Genomic DNA, 24,165 nt, shown 5'->3' with positions numbered 1-24,165 from the left:
CACCCTCACCCCACGTCGGCCACCTTCCCCAGCAGCAGCGCCCCTGCCCCACCGACGGGAGCGGGAGGCCGGAGCCCCCGCCCGCCTTTGCCCCGCGGGGCGGCGCGGGCGGGCCGAGCGGAGCCGTGCGGTGTCGGGGAGGAGCGCGGCAGCGCTCGCAGGAGCACCCAGAGCTCGGCTGTCGGGATGCGGCCACGGAGGGGAGGGGAGCGGCGGCACCTTCCCCCGGCCAAGAGCCAAGTTAAATAGCCAGCGCCGCGCCGCCGCCTTCCTCTTCCCTCCCGGCTCCAAGTCCTCGGCGAACGCCCCCGTGCCACCCCGCCCCGCCCGGCCGCGGAGGGCAGCGCGGAGCCAGCCTGCCCCGCCGAGCCAGCCTGCCCCGCCGAGCCGGGACGCCGGCGCTGCCGGGAGGGGCGGGCGCTTGGGAGTCGGTGCCGGAGGCGCCGCGTCCCGCCGAGCCGCCCGACTGAGAGGACTACGCCAGCTGCATGGGAGGAGATGAGCGTGGCGGGGAAGCAGCCTCCTCCAGCACCGCTCGAGCGGCCCGGCAGCCTCCTCGTCCCCACCTGGGCAAGTACCGCTCCCCCTCAGCCCGTCCCGGTGCCAGCTCCCGCGGCGGGGCGGGGGTGGGCAGGGTCCCGCCGGCGGCGCTGCCCGGAGGGCGGGAGGGAGGCGCCTGCGGGAGGGACGGCAGCGGGGCGGTGCGGGCTCGGGCTCGGGCTCGGGTCGGGCTGCCGGCGGGGCTCTCGCAGGGACGAGGCGGCGGCTGCCGCGGCTCCCCGGGCGGGACGGCCCATCCCGCCTCCCTCCCGCAGCCGGGCGGCACCGGGCCCGAGCGCAGCCGGGCGGGACCGGTCCCGGTTGATGCTGGTCGCGATGTTCAGGGCGCCGTGACAGGCTGCAGCGTGAGGGTCGAGTTTCCCGGGAACCGCGCTGAATCACTCAGTTTGAAACCCAGCCGCAAGCCTGCGATAAATTAAAATAAATTTAAAAAAACAAACAAAAAAAAACCCAAAAAAAAACCCCTCACAGGTCAGCTACTTGGATGTATTGAGCACCTCATGCACTTTTAGAAGCCCATGAGGGAGTTAGAAAATAACTTGCTACTTCACGGCAGCGTATTTGGCAAATCACTCATGAATGATGCCCTCTGACGGCGGTTCTCCGCTGTCCTGGTTTATATAAAATGTAGTAGGTCTGCCCTGCGGACCTTTTAAAATCGTTACAGACTCTGTGGTTTAACACGCCGCTCTTCTTGGCATGTAAAGTTGTTTTGTTGAAGCGTCATTGCAATCGTTTTCGATCACCAGCTACACAATTACTCATTGTATTTATATAAAATATGTACCAGTGCTAAAATAAACTTTTTTTTTTTTTTCCTGCCCCTATCCTTTGAGCTGTTTCGGTGACCACAACCTTGCAATTTTTAAGAGAAAAACTGTGTTTATCTTCCTGATGTTTTATCCAGAGTGTTGTTTAGAAGGTGCCTCAGCTGCATGAAAGCTGACTTAGAAACACGTTCTCCCTCATAGTGAATTTGTAACTACTTCATGCTGTTGTAATCATAAAAATGAAAGTAGTATTTGGAAATTCAAGTGTAGAAGAAAAGGGTAGAGGCTACCTGTCATCATAAGCATGTATGACAGTTGCACATAAATCTGCAGAAACAAACTGCTGTCTTGTCTGAGAAGCTTTTGCAGCCTGTATTTGCATCTGTTTTTTGACTGTGTGTGAGGAGATGCCTAATTTTAACCTTTAAGCTTTTAGAATTTCTATAATTCAAAAAGAAATAATGGAATTAAGCCTACTGTGGAATCCTCTGTCTTTTAAAGTTGTTTCACAGTTCTTAATTTGTAAGACCTGTTCAGGAGCTGCAAAAATAATCTGTGCAGCAATTATCTAAAATGTTAACAGCTGAGTAGGTTGTATGGCAGTTCAGGATATTTCAGTGTTAAAGGTGAGGGATAATCACTATCATTAGGTGAAATTTATGACTGGTATTCTTGTAGTTGTGTCAAATGTGTATGTTTAAGACCAATAGGACATGCCATTTCTGCTGCTACTCATGGGATTTCTGCCTGGGACCAAACTAGGCACTTCATGAATGGTGAGCTGACCTCTTGGACAAGAGCAATAGGAACCAAAGGCTTTTGACTACACAATTTACCTTGACCCTAAATAAGAAACAGTACTATGAATCTAAGGCTTTGGCAAGCTGTCAACAAAAAACCAGACAAATTTAACCTCACTTTCCTGGCTATTTCTGATATAGGTATGTGATTGAAAGAAGGAATTAATAAATAGTCTTAGTAAAAAAGCCATTTACACTCAAGTTCAATAGGGACATCTTATGGCAGATATTTATTTAGGTGAGTTCATAAATGCTTGGCTCCTCAGATATGCCACATACTAAACTCCTGAAGAAAATTATGCTCAAAATGTATTGAAAAATAAGAACTTGATTTATAATTCACATTGTGACAAGTGCTTGACTTGCATCTTCTAAAGTTATTTAGTAGTATTGGAATCTAGACCTGTTTACCTTGTTAAAAGAAAAATGTTTATTTTAATGCCTGTGTATTGACTGTGTGCACATTTTTCTCGGAAATAAGATATAATAACAGTAGTTATAGTTTACTAAATATTGCTTGCTGAGTCAAATTAATTGTTTGGGATTCTGGTAGCTAGACAATATTAATACTAAAAGATAGATGGGTTGTCTTTGTGGGTTTTTTTTCCTCTTCAGAAGAACAGCAGTTAAATACTACCCCCTGGAAAATAACTCAGCATACTTTTAAATTAAAGACAATTCTAAATTTGGAATACAATACTAATTTGTTTTGCATGCATGTATCTATATGTATCTATATCAATATATCTATAAACTTCTTGAAGTGCAGTTATTTATGTTCAGTTTTGTAGAACTGAAGTTTCAGTCAGACCTTGTCTTTAATGTTTTGCCAATCTCAGTGTAATGAAACACCTGTTTTATTCAGCATCAGACATGGATTCTTATTCATCTGATTTCAAAAATCAGTATGTGTTTCCTCTACCTGTAGTGAACTTTTTTTTCTAATTTCTCATATAATCCTTTCCACCCTTTGCCCTTGGAAATACTCAAGGGGTCATATCTCTTAGTAATTGTTACTATGTTAGAGCGCTTGTGCCATGTTCTGACATGGATTTTATGGTCCCATTGATCTAGTATGCATTAGTTACTGTGGTTTTCATTGTGTTGCTAGAAACTTGGAAGAGAATGATAATTTAAGAGGCACTTGTACTGTTGATACACCACGGTTTTGAAAGAAGAAATAAATGTACAGTTCATTTCTGTGTAGAAATAGACCTTTTTTGTTTTGGGTTTTTTAATTTTTTTTTTTCAATGGGGACTATTCTCTTAAACTTGGGCATATTATATGTAGTAGATCCAGTTTTCTATTAGCTTCCATATACAACCAGAAAAAGATCAATAGGTAGACTGTTTCTTTTTGCAGCAGAAACCTAAGGAAAAAAAGCCAGCAACATAAAACTTGTTTGGATAGCACTCTTCTCTGCAGTTACCCAAATTTTGTACTCAGTAGAAAGGGCAAGTGCACCACAGGCAGATTTTCCTTTCCTCCTCTCAGTTTTCACTGTGTCTATGTATTTAGGCACTTGCTTAGAGATGCTAGTATAAATATCTACCTTTTTTTTGTCAAGAGGTCCTGGAGCATTGATGTTTCTTCAGCATTTGGCACCCACCAATACTGAAGCTTCCTGAAAGTGAACACTAGGTGTCATGTTACCACAAACCTCCGTGGTCTTGTCTTTTCCCTATCTTTTCAGGGTCAACAGTTAATCTTGACAGTTTTGTAAAATAGATGACCACCATTTTATCCACACAGTATTTTAGTAAGTCTGGGATCCATTCAGTCATACTGTTTGTTACTGTCAGAAGCTTCAATTTTCCTCTGATTTTTGTGAGAAGTTATCAATACTGAGGTGGCATGGATTTCAAGACTGTTTCCAAGATCTGTCTATGCCACAATACAAATCAATAGGATATGCTTACTTATTGAAGCTTTTTCTCACAGATACTCATTTTCTTTTAAAATTCCTTGCTTGTCAAAAGCTGATTTCAGAAAGTTTTGCTGCAAAGTGAACAGAATTTGTCTTCTGATTTGGGGATGGCAAACACAAGAAAACAGATGGTGGAGCTTCATGAGCTTCATGATAGGGAGGAGGTGTCTGTGTACTCTGTTGTGTGAAGCCTAATAATTACTTTCTAGGGTAAATTTTTTTGTCTTCCCACTTATTTGGGAAGTGTAAATGTTTTTTCCCAAAAAAAATCTGTGAAATTAATAGTTTCCTATTACAGATCCTATTAAGGACTTTACCAAACAGTTACTAAATTTCAGAGTGATCAAAAGTTTCATTTTCCTTCACTTGGCTTCCTTGCTTTCACAAACCAAATCTGAATATGGGTTTTACCTGTACATATCTTCATGAAAACATCAAAGTGATAACAAACCCCATATTTAAGCTTGTGGCTTTAACATCTTAATGGAAATAAAACTTGTGCCCACCTGCTGCTCAGAAAAAGAAGAACATTGGTATTCCTTTTACACCTCAGATCTGTGTTTCATATTGTAGGCAGGTTGTTTTTTTTTCTGATGTTTTAAACGTTTTATGAGATGAATATAAATAGAATCACTTTCACTTGGGAGTTCAGAGACTGCTTAGAATAGAAATGGTAGTAGAGGTCAGCAGAAACGAACAGAGCATGACCATGTTCCTACAAAACTGACACCTATTATTGCTTGTCAGTGGCATCACAATAATGGAGACAGCAAACACAAATCAGATTCATTTAGATTGAAAAGGACCTTGAGAGGTCCACAGGTGTAACCTTCCCCTGAAGGCAGTGACCGTGTGGAATTCAGATTGAGTTGCTCAGGTCTTTTCCCAGTGCATCTTCAAAACCTCCAAGGATGGAGACTGCTCAACCTCTCTGTGCAAGCTGCTCCCTGCTGGGTTGTTTTTCTGGTGAGCTAGGGGTGTGCTGTTAGCTCCTCCCTCGAAGCCCCTACTTCCTTAGGTTCAAGCAGGCTGGGCTTACTCAGCCACTTCTCACAGGGAAGTGCCTCAGCCCCTGACCTATTTCAGTAGGCTTTGAATGGGACTTGCTCTCTCTCATTTGTCAGAGTGTTTCTTGTGTTGCAGGGCCCAAACCTGGGTGCAGTGTAATGAGTGCCAAGTAAAGGGAAATGATTACATGGATTGCTCCCTGTTTGTTGCATTGCTGTGGCTAATACTGTCAGCATTTGTGGCTGGCATCATGCACTGCTGACTCCTGCCCATCAGGACAGAAGGACCCCTGCTTCTTTTCAGTATACACTATTCCCCACACCTCACACATACCTACCTGCCCCCTCTCTCCTACCACATCTCAGGGAGAAATATGAAGCTTTTAAAAAGCAGATGACTAGTTTAAATGCCTCTTCTTGTCCTCCTTTAGTTGAGAGTGAATACAGAACTCCAGGGGAATTTAGCAGATTATTGTACTTTCTTTTTGGTGTGCTCCTTGACATTTTTTTGGTTTTTTTCACCACCAAAAGGAAGAAAATGCTCTTGCTGACTTTCTCTTGAAGTTAAGATTCATTTACTATAAGAACTGCATGTTAAACTAGTTGAAACAATTTAGTGGACTTACTCATCCTTCACATTACAGATGAAGCTGACAGTTAAAGCCAACTGAGGCCCATGATTGTGTTTCACTACAGACACTCTTAGTCAGTAATACTCTTACAGCAGTTCTGATCTAAATTTTATTGGTCTGTTTTCTTTGAAAAAGGGAAGCTGATTCTACTCTATTGAGCTCTTCAGTACCTGCTTGTCTGAACTTTCTGTCTGAAGAACAGCGTGACTCCAGTGAGAGCTGTCATACTGGAACCCTTCTGCCACTCTTTATTTATGTGTATCAACAGGCAGATTTCTATAATGAGATTTACAAACTCTCTAAAGGATATAACCTTGAAGAGCTGGAACCCTTTAGCACCATCTAATCAATATTATCTCATTTATCATCTCCTTGTGAAGTTCAGATTGTTGTAGGGACAAAATGCACTTCTCATATTTAGAGAAATTGCGGGCAGAAAAATCAATTCAAAACATCAGGGGTTTTTGTACTGTGTTTAAAGAGGCATTGTACATGCTCGTGCTGTATGATACTCTAAAATCATTACCCTTATAATGCTTCCCTCCACCATGAAAACTTGAATGACTATTTCATGCCTGTTGTTTTGTGATTTTTACCTTTGCAGAGCTTATCTGAGAATTTTAATTCGCCAGATGATTAACAGCTAAGGAGAAACCTTTTCCCTAAACAGGCAAATTCTGTGTAATGCCATTTGCTGTGCAGAGTATATCTGGAGTAGCTTTTTTTCCTGGGTGCTTAACATCCTCACTGTAAGCACAGTGACTTTCCAGAGTCTGAGTGGCTGAATTCCATAGTACTTTCTTGATTGAAAGCAGTAGTTACAGTGAGGTGCAGCAGACAGGCTTAATTGATTTTTTGATGACTACAGAAGCAGTCTTACCCAGGGCTAGAATCAAAACCTTTTCGTGTCAAATCTGTATCATCAACTCTTGATGATTTTTTCTGTACCACAAAACAATAGTTTGTTTGTTTTACCTTTTGTTGGGAATTCTTGTTTACACCCAGGTTTTGCAGGAGGACTGACTACAATGGAATGAGTTGAAATGGGGCTCAGAGTGGCTCAGCCTCTGTTTTCTGGTGATCTGTTCTCACAGAGCCAGTAAAAAACCAGTGTGTTGGCTACACTGTGCATGCTGGTGGACAGCATTTCTACAGTGATACAACACTGGTTCTTGCTCACTGATGTTAATATCTCTCTGTACACCAGAGAAAATGTAAATAGTAACATGGTAAGTTTCAAAGCACTCCGTGAAATGGGTAAGCATTCTTGTTCTACTTTTATCAGTGGAAAAACTGAAGGAAAGAAATTTCAGTTAAGATTTTAGTTGGTTTTGGGGTTTCTTTGTGAATTTGGATTGAGGAAATTGTCTTTCAGTACTTTACATTTTGTGAATACCTGACAAAACTTCCCCATATATTATGTAGAGAATGTTTTTCAAAGTTTTCTTTTGTATCTCAATTAGATTTCTTTTTTCCTCTCACTATATCACGCACTATCTTGTCCTATGTAGTAACAGATATAGACTTTGGAGAAATCTCATTCATTCAACTTATTGGCTGCTGCTACTTGTCTAACTTAGGACTAGTATGTTTAGGATTACCATGAACACAGATACATCATATTACAATATGTAACATGAAAAATGGAGAAGAACAAAAATACACATTCAAAACAGTGCTAAATTAAATGGGAGATAGTAAGGAATATTATTTTGTTTCCTCTATAGAAGCTGTGTTTTTCCTCTAGGTACATGTGTAAATAGTAAGTTTATTGGAGGAAAGTGTCAGAAGAATTGATCTCATATGGGATAGCACGAGGACATATGCATATTTGAAAGCTGTTTGTCACAAGTGTGTTGGGATCTTCCTCTCCAGCAAGCCTGTTAAATCAACAGGCAAAGAGATAGGTTTTTCATTTGTTTCACTGGCTGCAGCTATGACATAGATACTGCAAGGAAATTCATAGGCAAATCCATACAAATCCTATCTTAACAGTATCAAGTCACAATTTTAGAAAGGCTTTAGGAATTACTCGTAGTTGTTGTGGTGTTAATAAAATGCTAGTGTCTTCTATACCAGTAAAATGCTCACTTCAAACAGGCATTACAATCTTATGTCATGTGTCTTTTCCTCTCTTTCTCAACCTATCCTGCTGTCTTAGGCATTGTAAATGCAGCATTTAGACATTCTTCTGCCACCCTTCATGAGCCCTGATGGAGCAGCAATATAAGGATGTGCAGTAATCTGGGCTGTGTGCTCATTTCCAGAATGCAGTTGAAGCATAATTAAGCATATGTTTCCAGTTCAGTCTGACAGTATTGTTTTGTGATATAGCTATTGCTCTTTATAAAATCTCCTCTTTTTCTAGTTTTGAAAGGGTAGTTATCAGTTGCATCATCACACAGTTTTATGCAACTATTTATTGTACTTTCATTAAGAGATGAATTATTTACTAAGGCATCTGGTGCATCGTATGGTTCATATGCTGGGTGTGCTAAACAGAATGCTCTTTTTTGAATAATAAGGGAAAAAATTCACTACATAAAAGGATTAGACTTCCTAGTGTGCTTTGAGGAGTAACTTTACTGTTCTAAAATCTCCAAGCCTGTTTTACAGGATTTTGTGATCATTAAAGGAATCTTTGATTCTAGTGGAACATGTGTGCATAACTGTATGTGTCTGTATTCATAACATCTGAAAAGTAGAGGAGTAAAAAAGACATTATTCTCTGACAAAGACTGTATTATACATGGGCTAACTATATGATACTTTTTCCACTTCTCTGACTGATAATCACAGATGTGTTATGGTAGTACCATTTACAATTTATAAGGCAAGAAATTTTTATTCTTATGATCAACAGAACTTGTATGTCCTCCAAGGTCATCAAACATTAAACAAAAAACTTCTCAGTCTTCATATAACCTGTAGTCAATAGATATACTTCAGCCCACTGAATCTAATTCTACACAAACATCCAATTTCTTTCATATATTTAAGACAAACTTCACACTCATTTTATATTAGAAAATTACTAAAACGTACTGTAGATTAAATCATTGACTGACATTAGTTTTAGGCTGATTTACCACTTCATTCCATAGTGTCATTTACATAGTGTCAAGGGAAGGATGGCAGAAATTGTATACGGGCTAATTTATTCACTGGTTAGAGTTACACATCTTTGCTCCCAATCAAATAAAATTTGATACAAAACTTTCTACTTATAAAGTGTCAGAAGTTGAGACTTAAATCTAGTCATCGTACCTTCCATTTACAAAAAAAATTAGTTTCTTCCTTGAACTTGAACATTCATAAGTTTTAACAGCTGTAGGTTTTTGTTAAATGGGACATTAACAAAAACATGGCATTGTCACAACTCTGTTTAAACAATCAAGGTTGGGGATGTAGCAGAATATGTTGTTCTCAAAGGACTTTGAAAAGCAACATTTTTTTTTCAGAAAACTTGCTTAATCCAATAAGAAAGCTGCCTGCTTTAAGCATATTTGGCTTTGAAATAGGTGGTACTCCCAAAGGTAGATGGTTTAGGAAGATGGCCCAGGAAGAAAGTATGAAGTCTGAGTTGTCAAAATCACAGAATTAACTAGGTTGGAAAAGACCTTTGACATCATGAAGGCTGTGACCTAACACGACCTTGTCAACTAGACCATGGCACTGAGTGCCACACCCAGTCTTTTCTTAGACACTGTCAGGGATGGTGACTCCACCACCTTCCTGGGCAGCCCATTCCAATGCCCAGTCACCTTTTCTGTGAAAAACTTCTTCCTAATGTCCAACCTAAACCTCCCCTGTTGCAGCTTAAGACTGTGTCTTCTCATCTTTAAAATGCTACCACAACAACCTAGTGGTTCAACTTACCCTGAAATAGTTTAAATCTGATTTGTATGCATAATCCCAAGAAGCTCTCTGTTATTTGTGACAGAGAGTCAGATAATATAAATTGCACCTTGAAGGAATGCTTCGTTCTTTGTACTTTTACTACCTGTAATTAAACCTTTTGAATAAGAAAACAAAAGTTAGATTTGTAATTCTTCCTGAGGTCAGTCCTGTAGCAGTTGGACCCATCTGTGACTAAATCTTCAAGAATATTCCTTTCAAATGTCAGGAAAGAGGAAAAAAATTTCTAATATTTTACAAACTGTAAGGAAAAAACCCAAACCAACCACAGCTGACAAGCTGGCTTGATATAGGGATTTTTTATCATCTTTTCTATTTTTAGTTTATTGTGATTAATCGTGCTTATGTGCTATTGTGCTTATTTACTCCTCTAATTCTGTACTTCACTAGTTTGTGCTCTTTCTTCAAAATCTTTGCTGTAGATCTAATAAAAATAAATCAGACTTTCTCATTAGCTGAACATGTATTCTTGTAGATCCTCCATTTGTCCTCCATTCTGTTAACAAAAAAAAAAAAAAAAAAGAACAGAGGAGTTTTTTTTCCCTACAATCAGAAACATTATAGGGCAGTTATAAAAAGAGAATGGATGTGCAAAGGGTGAGTAGGCAGACACATATTGCCTAGACCTCAGGGAGTACTGGGTTGTTTATAATGGATTATTTGTATTTTCATGTAATAGAGAAAGTCCATACTTACATCTCTGCTATCTCTATTTCTTCTTTACATCTTTTAGCAGTTTGACAGACTTTTGTGAATGTTGCTGAGCTTAACTCACTGTCAACTGGCTGAAGTTTTCATAACAAAAAATACCTAAATGTAGTAAACCTGCTTGAGTTGACTCTCTAATTCTCATAATACCAGCGTCATTTTAATCTGACCAGGCTCAACCTAATTGTCTTTTGTAAAAATCTCTTGCTTCATCAATTTATAGCACAAAATGAAGCCTTCATCTTTTAAAATTTATAAAATTTCCCCTCTATTAGTCCAATATGTGATTCATTGCCAAGTGCCACAAAGAAGTACAGAGAGTACTTCATGTATAATTTTAAGCAATTAGTGTTAGTGTTGTCTGCTCTGGGAGAACTATAAAAATGCTTTTTTGCAAGGCAGACTATTCTACCTTAAAAAAATTACGGCTTAGCCCAGCATATTTAGCAGAACTAAGAAATTAAAACAAATCCACCAACCTATAGCCATAGTTTATGGCACTGAGGTGTAAGGTTAACATAATGACCTTTAATAAATTCCTTTTGGATGGAATTTATAATTGGTAAAATGTAGATTGTTTTGCAGGGCATCATTATTTTTTTAAGTATTTCTGTGGAACTTTGGCAAATAGAGGCCAGCTAAGAGAGTATTATCAATATAAATTGAAAAAACTCTTGTCATATGGAGAAGGGATCTTTTCAATTTAAATTAAGTATTCAAAACATTCTCCAAAATGAAAGATGAGGAGACGTTATTTAGGTCTAAGAATAATATTTCTCTGTAACTGACTAGTCTGACTATAATCTCTGGTTTTATTTGTGGTGTTGATGTTTCATTAGGAGGGCTTCTGCTCACTGAGAACTAATTATCTTACATTTAATTGGATGTGACTTGAAAGAATAATCAAAGCAGTATTCTGTGTTCTCTATATATAATATGCAAGAAATACTGAAAAGTATTTTCTTTCTTAAATATAATGGAAAATTGTCATCTTGAACATTATTGCGCAGAATAAAAAGTTAGATACACTAGTTATACATTGCAGTCTAAACAGTCTTTCATTAGCTTGCTTAATATTTACAGATCAGATATCTTGTGGAACTAATTCACGTTCTTTTGTGAAATTAGGGTGCTTTCACTAATGACTTCTGCAGATACTTTTTATGACTAGTTCAGTTAATTGAAACATAACACCTTGCCTTAGTTTTTCAAGATTTAATAGTTTCCAACTTTTCCACTGCTGGTACAGGGTAAGCTATGACTTAAAGGTGTACTCCTGCTTTGGGATCTGGGAGTTTTGTTGGATGTTGAGTAACTGCTGTATAAGCAGAATAATATTCCATTTAAATGGTACCCTTTTGTGGGTGGGAACTACTACTGCCTACACTACCAAGATGTAGTCAGTAAGAGTACATGAAATTGACCATGGCAGAGTGGCAAGCACTAAAATGCATTCGATCATAACTGTTAAAATGTTGCACTTCTCTTGCTCTTATCTGGGAGTTTCCCTCTGAGAGACAGAGATGCCCAGAGAATTGGGCTGATAAAAGATGGGGCTGGGGCAGCTGATGGCTGGCTCTCTCTCAGCTTCAGAGGAGGATGGTTGGAGCTGCTGCCTGGGGAAGGGAATTCGCTGCTGCTGCCAGAGCTCAGCCCAGAGCTGCTTCTTCTGCTGTGGGGTGAGCCTCTGCTCATGAGAGCAGCCACTGAACTGGGACCTTATGAACACCCACCTGACTAGAACAGGACTATCACCATCTGCTCAGGTGCCGGGATCCTGAGCTCACCTCTCCCTGCCCTGCTGGGAGCCAGGCTGCCACTGCCCTGCCCCCACTGGTTTTTTGGCACTGCTCTGAGCTTTCACTGCACTGTAGCCCCGCACCCCCTGCCTGCCAATAAGTCCTGCCGTCCTAGCTTGCTGCTTCTGAGGTTCCTGCGGGGGCACCAGGATCGGCCACCCCAGGGGTTTGTGAGGCAAAGCCTCTCTTCCATCCCTTCCCGTCTCGGCCAAGCCGCCATTGCCACGCGCTCCCTGAGCCCCCGCGCCACAGCGCCCCCTGCAGCCGCGGGGGAGTCACCGCACCTGCCCCGCCCACCGGGAGCCAGCAGCGCCCCTGCTGGCCGTGCCCAGAACTGCACCAGAGGGGAAAGTGCCTGAGGCTGAGAAGGCTGGGACTGGGCTCTGGGTTCTGTTTGTTGCTAATGCCGTAGTTGTTGTTTTTGTTTGCTTTAATATACGTACTAGTAAAGAACTGTTATTCCTATTATAATATCTTTGTCTGAGAGCCCCTTAATTTCAAAAGTATAATGATTCAGGGGGAAGTGGCTACATTTTTCATTCCAAGGGAGGCTCTTGTATTCCTTAGCAGACATCTGTCTTTCAAACCAAACAGTGATAACCAGTTTAAATGTTTGAGTTAGAGCTACTCGTGTGATTTCTGTGTGGCTTGTTCTACAAAGAGTATTTAGAGCTATACACAACAACCAGGTCCACAGATCTTCTGCCAGTTGTTTGCTTGGCATATTTAAGAATAGAATTATTAATTGCTATTGCATTTATTTTGTGTTTCTATGGAAGAATAATTTTACCTTAATTGCTATTTCATCTTTCTGCACTAAAGTAAGGTGGAAATTTGTGATTCAGGAATCAGGAACCTTTCAGGGTTGATATGCCATAATATTAAGCTACTTACAACCACATGTATGTGTCTCTGTACTTTAGGTTGTTCTGGTTTTCTAGGCTGGACCTAAAAACTGTCAGTTAGAGCTGATAGCCTCTGCTTCTTGAAAGTAAGATTTCCAAAATATCTGGGTGATGTGTTAGATATCACAATTCCCAGATCCAAGGATCTCCATCCTTAAAGATGAACAAAATTATTTAAGCCATCTGTTCCTTTGCAGTTTCATGGTGAAGGTGTTCTTTATGCATTCCAATTGTAATTCTAAAAATTAATTCTAAAAATTATTTCTAAAAAGAAGAGATGAAGAAGCACAAGCAGATGAAGGCCATTTTTCTGAAGTGTGTCTTTTACCACTTAGTATCTATTACTTTAAGGAGAAAATCTGGCAAAGACTACAGTTTTGAGGATTATGAAATATTCTTAATTGTCTCCTATCCAGAGTATTTTGACTATCAGAGTTCTTTGATGACAGAGAATAAAGGAAGCCTCAGTTGCAGACATTGTTTTAGTGTATGTTAAGTCAAGATTTGGCCATAGCATTTATCTTCTTGATCAAGGCAACTTCTGGATTTAAGGGATGTAAGATTTTAGTGTAACTTCATACTAATAAACACAGATAATTACATTCTGTCTTGTTGTGATTTAACCTATCTGTGTGAGATTGCTTTATTTCACGATGAAATTTGGAGGTAATTAGGTCCAACCATCTCTCCAGGCAGAGTGAAGTGACAGACTAGAAATCTCATGAAGAGACCTCCTCTATAAGCAAGAATATCTGTCCCAATGATCAAGATGTCAGATAGAATTGGCAGGATAGAAACTTTGTTAATCTCATGGCTATGCTTTGATGCAAAAATTCAGCAGAGGTGGACTGCAAAGGAGGAATTTATAAATATTGCATGGCTGTGTGGGAATGGCATCAGGTCAGTCAAAGCTCAGATGGAGTTAAGACTTGCAAGGGACACTGAGGGCAACATGAAGAGCTTCCATCACTCTGTTAGTATTTAAGGGCTGAACAAGGGATGTGTGGAACTCTTGCTGAATAGGGCAGGTGAAAGCTGACACAAAGCTGAGATACTTTGGAATGAGAAAAATAGGCCTCAAATTAGTGTGAGAGGAAATGGCCTCAGGTTCTACATGGGGAAGTTTACACTGGCTGGTGGGAAAATGCTCTTCACTGAAAGGGTTGTCAAGCACTGGAACAGGCTGCCTGGAGAAGTCACCATCCCTGAAGTTACTTAAAGCACATGCGCACGTGGCACTTATGGACATGGTTTAGTGGTGGACTTGGCAAGTGTTAGGTTTATGATTGGACTTGATCTTAAAGGCCTTTTTGAGCCTAAATGATTCTATGGTTCTGCTTGGTCCCTTCTTTTTCTCAGCCTTCAGCTATCAGGTGTCCCAGGCCTCTGATTTTTAGGGCAGTCTGAAAAGAAGAACTGCCAGCAGTGGGTGAGGATCAAAATACAGTTGCCTTGCAAGAACTCCATGGGATCTGATATAGCTGCATCCAGGAGTGCCGAGACTACTGAGTGATGTCCTTGTAAGGCCACTTTCTGTAGGGGGATACAGTATGGGTAAATGAAGGTGGTATAGAATGTAATCTTACCCCCTAAAGAGTTGCAGCTGAACCAATTACTAAAGATTAGGAGCAGGCCTGATGTTAACAGGCCACACCTGTAGCAAATAAGTACAGTGTTATAAAAGAGTGGATTGATGGGAACTGGAGTTAGATGGCTACTGCAAGGACTGGGAAGAGTCTGTGCTTAGAGGAGGTACAAAACTCTGGTAATATGGAATCCTTGCACTTTAATGATAACAGAACTCTTGATATATAAGATAACAACTTTCTATCATCTCTTAAAAATCATAGGCTTTAGGGGAGATTCTGGATAAACAGAGAAAGGCATACCTTGCACCAATCTTAATAACAGACCTTAGGTTAGATATGAGGAAATACAGATTGGCAGCCTCAGCTTGGGTTCTCACAATATTGTGGAGTTGGATCCTTTTAGAAGGTGACAGAGATTTTGTGAGTGCATGAAGGAGAAGGTGATTATGGACAGTCAGTGTGGACTTTGCAAGGGTAGATCATGCCTGAGCAACCTGGTTGCCTTTTGTAATAAAATGATGGAATTTGTGTACAAGGAGAGAGTAGCAGATTTTGTTTACCTGTACTTTAGTATGGCTTTTGAAACTGTCTTCTATAGTATTTCTTATAGCAAGGATGCAGGTACATTATGATCTGGATAGGTGACGTGAGTTAAATATCTGGAGTCAGGAGGTAGTGGTTATGGGTCTACTTCTTACAGCAGACCCTGCTTTGAGCAGAAGGCTGCACTAGATATCTCCAGGGGTGCCTGCAGTGGGTTGTTTGATGCCAGGACCTGATGCCTCTCTGTGGTACTTCAAGAAGTGAAATGTAAGTAAGATAACCTGGATGGAATTACAGAATTGGTATCCAGTACTTTCTTTTCAGATAATGTACTAATTAGTATAATAATGTCTGAATTTTGTCAGGGAAAAAAAGGTCACATTAAAGCTCTTCTTCCTTTGAAGATGCTGAATATAAAATTAATTAAGGCAGAAGGAGATCTAAGGAGGGCAAAGTACAGGAAAGCCACATGGTAAAATGGCTATGGTACACTGTGTTACTAAATAACAGCTAGGAATGTCATGTTTTCTAACAGGAAGATTTAACTTAATGGATATAGCAGTAGGACAGAGAAAGTATTTTTAGGAGACTTCTGAAAGCTAATGTTATACTTCTGGTTTCTTCTTTCTTCAATGTAACACGTATAATGCCTTTTTGCAACAATTGATTTATTAAAAGCTTGAAACTTCCAGCATTCAGTAATGGATTTTATTTTCATATCATAGAATCATAAAATGTTGTGGAAGCCTTGCCTTGAACACTTCCAGGAACAGGGCATCCACAGCTTCTCTGAGCAAGCTGTCACCACCCTCGGTGAGGTGGGAATTTTTTCCTAATAAGTAATCTAAATCTACTGTCTTCCACTTGAAGTCCATTCTTATTGTGTTTGCGTTGCCCCCAGACAAAAGAAGGAATGATGACCCTGACTCCATGTTCTCAGAAGGCTGATCTATTATTTTATGATATTATATTAAAGAATGCTATACTAAAGAATACAGAAAGGATACTTACAGAAGTCTAACATGATAATAATGAAAACTCGTGACTCTCTCCAGAGTCCCGACAGCTTGGCACTGATTGGCCATTGAGTCAAAACATACCAGAAATCCAATGAAACAATCACCTGTGGTAAACAATCTCCAGACACATTCCAGACAAGCAAAACACAGGAGAATCAAATGAGAGAATAATTGTTTGCCTTTTCTGAGGCTTCTGAGCTTCCCAGGAGAAAAATCCTGAGTGAAGGGATTTTTCAGAAAATGTGACAGTGACACATTCTTTTCTTGTCCTATCATGCTGTTCTCATTTGAAAGACGGGTGTCTGCCTAGGAAGGAAGGAAGGAACCTCCTTTGGAATGGAGAATATGACCCCCTTCCCTCTGAATTATTATAACTTTGAAGTTAAGAGGCTTTCAGGCAAAGATATGGGAAAAGGAATAACTAGTATGTATAACAAAGCAAACAAATGATGACAACAGCAGGAACAACTGACAGAACCAGAGTCCCAGCCGCAGCCCCTCTCTCGGCTGCAGGCACTTTCCCGTTCAGTGCAGTGCCAGGCACGGCCAGCAGGGGCGCTGGTGGCTCCCAGCAGGGCAGTGCAGTGATTCCCCCGCGGCTGCAGGGGGTGCTGTGGCGCGAGTTTGGGCCGTCTCTCTCAGCATGATAATGGTGGGTGCAGCCGTCAGAAATGGACAGAGAAGGGGCTTCCTTTACAAACCCCTGGGGCAGCTGATCCTGGTGCCCCCTCTGGATAGCAAAAGGAGCCTCAGAAGTGTCAAGCTGGAATGGCAGGGATGTGGAAAATCCTGGAGTGATAGACAAGATGTATCAGAGCCTCCGCAGCTGTAGCAGGAGCTGGTCCCAGAAAAAACCTTGGGATCAGTAGCAGAGGCATGGCGGGGCAGGGTAGTGGCAGTCCAACTCCTGAACAGAGCAGGGAGAGGCTCTCTGGAAGGGGAAAGACTCGTGGTCTCAGGGTTCCCCCCTGAGGCACCCCAGCAAATGCTGAAAGTCCCTTTTTTAGTGAGTTAGGGTGTTAATAAGGTCCCAGTTCAGTGGCTGCTCTCATGAGCAAAGGCTCCTCCATGGCAGAAGAAGCAGGACAGAGCTGGGCTCTGGTGGTGGCAGCAAATTCCGGCCCAGTAAGCAACAACTTGACCATCCTTCTCCAAAGCTGATAGTGAAAGAGGCCTAGGAGCTGTGCCCAGCCCCTTCTCTTGGTATCTCTGCCCTTCCCAGGAGAATGTCCCTCTGCTAGGATGGTAAAACCAGCTCACTCCTTCCCCTTCTTTGTGGTTACTTCTTTTGTCTCTCTGAAGTAGCAGTCTTTATTGTTTCTTAGCAACAAAAAGGGAGAAAATTCCCTAAGATACAGAAAGAAATGGAAAAATCCCAAACCCCAGCATATGCTAACCCTTGTCAGAAGTCTGGCTTTCTAGTAGGATCCTTTCAGGCAGTAGGTTTAGGACAGGTTGCTCTCAGGTTTCCCCAGAGTCTTCTGTGGGGAGCCCAATGTTCATATCCATGATTCTCCCCTGGACTTGCTCCAGCAGGTCCATGTCCTTCTTTGTTGGATACACAAGAGCGGGATGCAGCATTCCAGGTGGGGTCTCACCAGCAGAATAGAAGGGCAGAATCCCCTCCTTTGAGCTGTTGGCCATGCTCCTTTGGATGTAGCCCAGGATTGTTTGAATTTCTGGGCTGCAAATACATATGGATGGATCACACTGACCTTCTCTTCAACGAATACCCCCAAGTCTTCTCCTCAGGGCTCAGGTACATTCTTCACTCAGCCCATATTTTGGCTTGAGATTGCCCCAGTCTAGGAGCTGGACCTTGTTGAACTTTGCCTTTGTGAACTTTGTGAGGTCTGCATGGGCCCACCTCTCAAGTTTGTCTGGATGACATCACTTCTCTCTGGCTTGCTGACTGCACCACACAGCTTGGTGTTGTTGGCAAATGATGGCATATTACCAATTTAAAATAGGCAAAATACTAGGAATGTATTACTGGGTCAGACACAGCTACATTTCAAATTCAAACTTAGCTTTCCTGTTGCAGTTTTTAATTACTAAATATCAGAGCTTTTTAAAAAGTAGCTGAAACTAAATGAAGAGTAGCTGATAAAAATGTGTTGTGCTGTTCAGGATTTTCATTATAATAGATCATGAACTGGCTGAATAGAAATTGAAATCTCAACCAGGATAGAGAATCAGCAAACCTGGTTTGTAACCATGGAGAAAAATTATATGTATTTAAAAAGATGAAATACTAACTAAAACATGCAGAGGTATAAAAAGAAGGAAGCATCCCATGCAAAATGTAATGTGTACATATATATATATATATATATATATATATAACATTGTATATATGGGGATATATCAGAAAAAAATGAAAAAGTGAGACATGCTATTTATTTTCAGTAAAACTTTTTTCTTCCACAGCTGTAGTTGTCATCATTTTCTAGATGTAACTGAAATATTTTATTTGTCTCAAACAATAAAACAGTAAACAGATCTCTTTTCTGTATGAAATTCCATGTAGAAATTCAAATAAATCACATCTGCAGTTATTTCACAACTTATATTAGCACTGTAGCTTAATTATTTCTTTTTTAAATTTTCACTCAACATAAGTTGTTACACTTTTATGACGGTAACTTTAGATCCACTGGATCTCATTCATACAAGTGCGATTTCTGTGGGATGTGTTAACTTGAAGTGAGGGTGCGCAATTTATAAATCAGTATAAACTTCTATAATTAATCTGTCAGAATTGGGATGGTGTCTTATTTTACCTTGCGCATAAGTCTGTATATTCTTTTTTTTTTTCTTGTTCACACTACTTCTTGGTAGCTCTGGAGATTTAAAGAGCCAGACTGTGCTTTGCACTTAGGAAGAATTTCAGAGAATATGCTTTCATGTTGCATGAAACAGAGATTTCATTTGTAATACATATGAAAGCTAAATACCTTAAAGAAATGTATGGGAACAGGTATTTTTTCTGGGCTGTTTAGTCCAGACCAATAGAAGAAAACAATATCAACAATTTCTGAAAAGACAATTTTTCAAGAACTTCAGATTTTTGCCTGAGATTTTTCATAATTTCAAAAAGGAAGATAAATAATTGTTTTTCTGTTGCAAATGATGATAATTAATGCTTTCCTTGTTTAGAGGTTTTCTTTTATTGGATATGGATTTTACAAAACTTGTTAGTTACATATAGTGAAATATGTACTGAAAAGTTGTGTGATCATTATATTCCAATTATCTGCAAAATAACCCCCCATGCCTTTTGTTTCACAGTACTGCTTTAAGTGTTCTGTAAAGTGTTTCTCTTCTGTAAATACAAGTGAAGAAGGAAATTGGGAATGGTCTTAACTTTTTTAGGATAATTCTAATATGTTTTTCTGTATCGTGAAGAAAGATAGTGCTGTGTAGTTTTGGTTGGGGACGCTGGGTTGTATTGATTCTAGTTGTAGATGAGAGCCATCAGAGCACAGAACCCAGCTGGCTGTGAACATCAGTGGCAGTAGGTTTCCATCTGGCTTAGTGACCTGCTCATTTGAATGTTGCATCCCCATAAACTGGAGTGTAAAACAGGATAAATACAAATGTTGGGTCTTACCCATTTAGCTTTTCTCTAACTTTGCATAACAGCTAATGATTTTTCTAAACTCACTCTTTGTGAAGTGAGCTCATATTGTAAATTTTCACTATCTAGTTTAGTGGAGTTTAAATTTACATTTAAAATTTTGATTGGAAACGTTTGGACAATGAAACAGTTTTGATTTACTCTCCATTTACTCTTTCAGTCAAACCTTTTGCAACCTTGAACTCCTCAGATTATATTATCTTTTCTCCCTTAATGTTTGTGGTTTTGGCTTTGATTCTGGAGCTGACACTGAAATGCTATATTTTTATCAGACATCTTGGCAAGACTCTAGCCAAAGTAAACAATTCCTTGTGTTTATAAAGTTAAGATAAATATTTATTTGTGTTAAAAAGCTCTGAACTGACAACAGATTTTAAACCAGTGGAAGTAGATGATGAATACCATTATTTATTAAATATCCCTTCTTCTGGGAACTTTTTCCTTGCATGCAAATCCTGAATCTCAGTGGCTCCATGCTTATGAGGATTATATGAAACCCTTTTGTATCAGGCACCAGAAAATGGAACTTTACATGGACAAGTATGCTGTTCTTGTATTTTAGGATGTTTGTTTGATCAACATCCAAGACTGCATATTTACTGATGTCAAACAGCACCTCCCAAACTGCATTGAAAGCAAATGTTAATATTATATTCTAGATACATTTTGACTCTTGCATTTGAAAATGTATATATATTCATAGTGTTCTGCTGGAAGACTTTTAGACATATGTATTGTGGGAAGTCAAAACAAGCTTTGCTTTCTTCAGTGTGTTTTACCTAATAAGTTTCTTTTGGTCAATTAATGTTGTGCAGACAATGTCACAACTCTCTTCTATTTTGGCTATTGCATAGACCTACTTCTGCAATGTAATTTATAGTAATTGGATTATTGAATGACTATAATAGTTACCAAGAATTGAAGTAATAGATATAGGCAGAGCAATTTCATGCTTTTCAGATGAGATTATATTACATTTAGGATAAGCCACAAATGACTTGATGACTTCACCACTTTTAATTAACTTTAATATCTAAGAAGAAAAAATAACCTTGCTAAATTGTCAATCATTTTAACTTTAGTTGCTATTTCACAGCTAGCATTTTTCTATGCTCAAGATTCTATCTTTTAATTTTTGACGTATTTTCTTTTCATGGTCTTTACAAAATGTTATTCTGGGCTGTCCTTAGGAGTGAAGTGCGTGACCTTCTGGACCAAGATCAATTCTTTGTCAGCCTGACAATGACTTTTGTGTTTGGAAGAGGACTCTTGTTGAATCCTCAGTGCATGCATTTTGATGTTTTGTCTGTGAAAGCTATTTAATGTGTAGCTTGAGATGTCTGTAAGAAAATTTGTGAGTGTTAGGGTTAAATATTAGGCCTCATTTTCCCTCTCCTAATCTGTGGAAATCTGTTCAAAGACAGTGCTTGCAAATCAGGAAGTGTGGTGTTTCTCACTGCTGTAGTACTTTTTACTGTCCTTGCTAATTTCATTTGCTCTAAGTTAATGTATGAATGCTAGTGAATTAATGTTTTCACAGTTCTCACTTTTCGACTTCTGTGTCATTCACTTAAGTCACTAAAGCTGGCAGGAAGCCTCCTCCCAGCGTACCAGACGTCTGCAGAGATGCTCATTTTAAGCATGGCCCATCTCTGTACAGTAAGAGCTGTACCATGCTGACAGAGGTTACCCTACCTGTACTGAAATGGTTGAATTTTCACAAGTATCTGGCCATGGTAAATAAAACTTGATTTAAAGCTGAGAAACAAACCAGAATGTAAAATCTAAATTACAGCATGTCATTTCACAAAGCCTTGTGCCTTCAAAACCAGGACCAATGCATTTTGATGGTGGAGGTTGACTGTCTGAACTCTGGGAACATCACTGGGCTGCAGCCTCCCTGCTTAAGTAAAGCTTGGGGGCCCATTTCAGCCTAGCCTGACACCCCTTACCCCCGACTGACCCACATTGGCACCAGCTTTCCTCACAACTTGTTGGGGCTTCCTGGCTTGGCCTTGTCTGGCCCCTTTGCCTGGTTCTCAGAGTCGGATGCCCAAACCCCCTTTGCTGCCAGCTCGCTGCCCCCTCGGGAGCAGCCAGAGCAAAGGCTGCTCCTGGACACTGAGTGCCCTCTGTGCAGAGCTGCCTGTGACAGCCAGGCCCCTGCCACAGTGGCTGCTTGAGGCTGTGTTTAGTCCCATACCTGATGGTTTTCCTCACATAAGATGTAGAGTGGGATAAATGACAAGCAGGTGTACAGCAGGTGACAGAAGGTGTTTTATGTGTACAGAAAATACATGCAAAAAACTGAAGGGATTTTATTTTTCTGCCCAAAACTGCATTATGTTATGCAAAGTTATGAATTTTGAAACAGTAAGAAAAGAAGTGAAGGTTTATAACAAAAAGCTTCATTAAATACACTGCCAGTCAAGTAATATTTCAAGAGGCTGTTTGCTGTAGCACTTCTCATGTTCTTTCTTACTGACTAAACAAAATGATGCAGACAAGTAATTCTTGTAATGTAATCAAGCCATTCTAGTTTTGGAATGTATTTCTTCTGAAATTTATGGATGACCCATTACCATTTTGGCAAGGCAAATTTATTATTTCTGGCTTCTCTGATAGGTGTCATGTTTCAAGTGATAATGAGTCTGTAACTTCACTTGGCAGTTTGCTTAATGATCTGGTGAGTGTAATTTTTTCCTCTGGTAGGGCGGCTAATGTACCCTACTGCAGCTTGAAGTGTTGCCTCTTGTTCTGTCATTAAGAACAAATGAAATTAATTGATTCTGATCTTCTTTCAAATCTGTAATGGTACATTGCAAAATAGTTGTCATCTCTACCACCAGAATTTTCTTTCTAATGTGTTTGTGCTGCCCAGTAAAGGGTCTGATAAAATAACAACAGTAGTTGGAGATAAAGAGTCAAATGAGGAGTATTTAATCTATGTATTTTCATGAAGAAGTGATTTTTGATTGCAAATTTTCTGTGTTCTGGAGGAAGCTTGACCAAAATTCAAAAGAAAGCAACATTTATGGGGGGTTTAAATAGTGGAAACTGGTATAATTTGAAATTTGAAAATAATATAGCATATCTCTTTTGGTAATTTCAAATTGTTTCCATGTGTAGTAACACTTTAAATTGAAAATTTACAGGTTCATCATGAAATAGGTTGTGAGGTGGAAAATGCAGATGAGAAAGGTTAGGGCAAATATGGGGCAGTATTTGGTTCTCATTGGAGCCCAAAGTTAGCTGAAAACTACCCTAGAATGTATAATCTTACTCTTTTTAGCATAAAATGAATTCTTAAACCTAGTAATATCTGTGACAATATTGTCTTACCAACTCTTCTCCCACCAAGAAGATCAATGATTACAGTACATGCTTCTATGTTATTTTGAAACTTCTTTTTTAAGACTGTGATCCAGAGAACATCTGTATTAGCACTGGATTGACAGATGCTCCTTACCACTGTGGGATGTAGCACAGAAATCTTGAATCTGAGGCCACAGCTACACCATGTGATTGCAGTGCTTGACTGTCAGCCGGCAGTCTAGAGGTCCCAAAAGTGTCTCACAGGATAGTAAATGACTTTGTTATTATATTCTATGTGGAGAAGCTATGTAGTTCTCACTTTTAAGTTTGTTAATATTTTGAAATCAGTTATGTGTAAGTATGAATAATGTTTCGTGTACTTGATAATACAACTTTATATTTTGTGCTGTGCATGCAACCATAACCTCCTGTGGTCAATGGAACTTGGTTGAATAATCAATTGGAGCATTTATTTTATCTCCTTCTATCAGACTCATAAGCCTTTAATATTAAAATAAAGAGGAGAAAGTAGGAAACTAGCTATAACAGAGGAAAACTTGAAGCAACTCCTTAGGATTTTTGCAATAAATGACAAATTAAGGAGTTATATCTCATTTTGAAGGCTACACTTTCTATTAGCATGGCTTTGCAGTCATGGTATGATTAAAAGCTGAAGACTACAGCCAGTGCTGAGCATGTAAGGCATCAGTGACACACATAAGTGTCAGCTGCTGGCTCTGTGCTGACACTAAGCTGAGGATTTCAGGATTACTGTCCCATGTTGCATGTAAGAACAAGCAGCATTCACTCACAGTGAGGAATGTGGTTAAGAAGGTGTGGGTTTATTAAATGCATCTGAGAGAAGTCCTGTGACATTTCACCAAGTGAAGATGAAAGACTCAAAAGCATTCTAAGCTGGATGTTTCACAGACCCCTACTCTCCCTTCTTCCAAACTATTTTTATGTTTTATCATCACAGGATCCTAGAATCTATATTAAAATGAATGTTTTTGTAATTTTCCTGTTGTTCA

General features: G+C 39.9%; 1 protein-coding gene across 1 annotated transcript in view; it reads left to right on the top strand.

The window, feature by feature from the left end:
- Positions 1 to 468: 468 nt before the first annotated feature.
- The window catches only part of SNTG2 (syntrophin gamma 2), a 211,107-nt gene continuing 187,410 nt past the window's right edge, over positions 469 to 24,165 (top strand). The window contains exon 1 of the mRNA XM_066545865.1: positions 469 to 570. Within this exon, the coding sequence (XP_066401962.1) occupies positions 499 to 570 (72 nt within the window). The 5' untranslated portion in view covers positions 469 to 498. The remainder of the gene's footprint in view (positions 571 to 24,165) is intronic.

The sequence above is a fragment of the Molothrus aeneus genome, chromosome 3 (assembly GCF_037042795.1).
Source record: "Molothrus aeneus isolate 106 chromosome 3, BPBGC_Maene_1.0, whole genome shotgun sequence".
Classification (NCBI taxonomy): Eukaryota; Metazoa; Chordata; class Aves; order Passeriformes; family Icteridae; genus Molothrus; species Molothrus aeneus.
The sequence above is the reverse complement of the archived record's forward strand: the minus strand, read 5'-3'. Positions and strand labels throughout refer to the sequence as shown.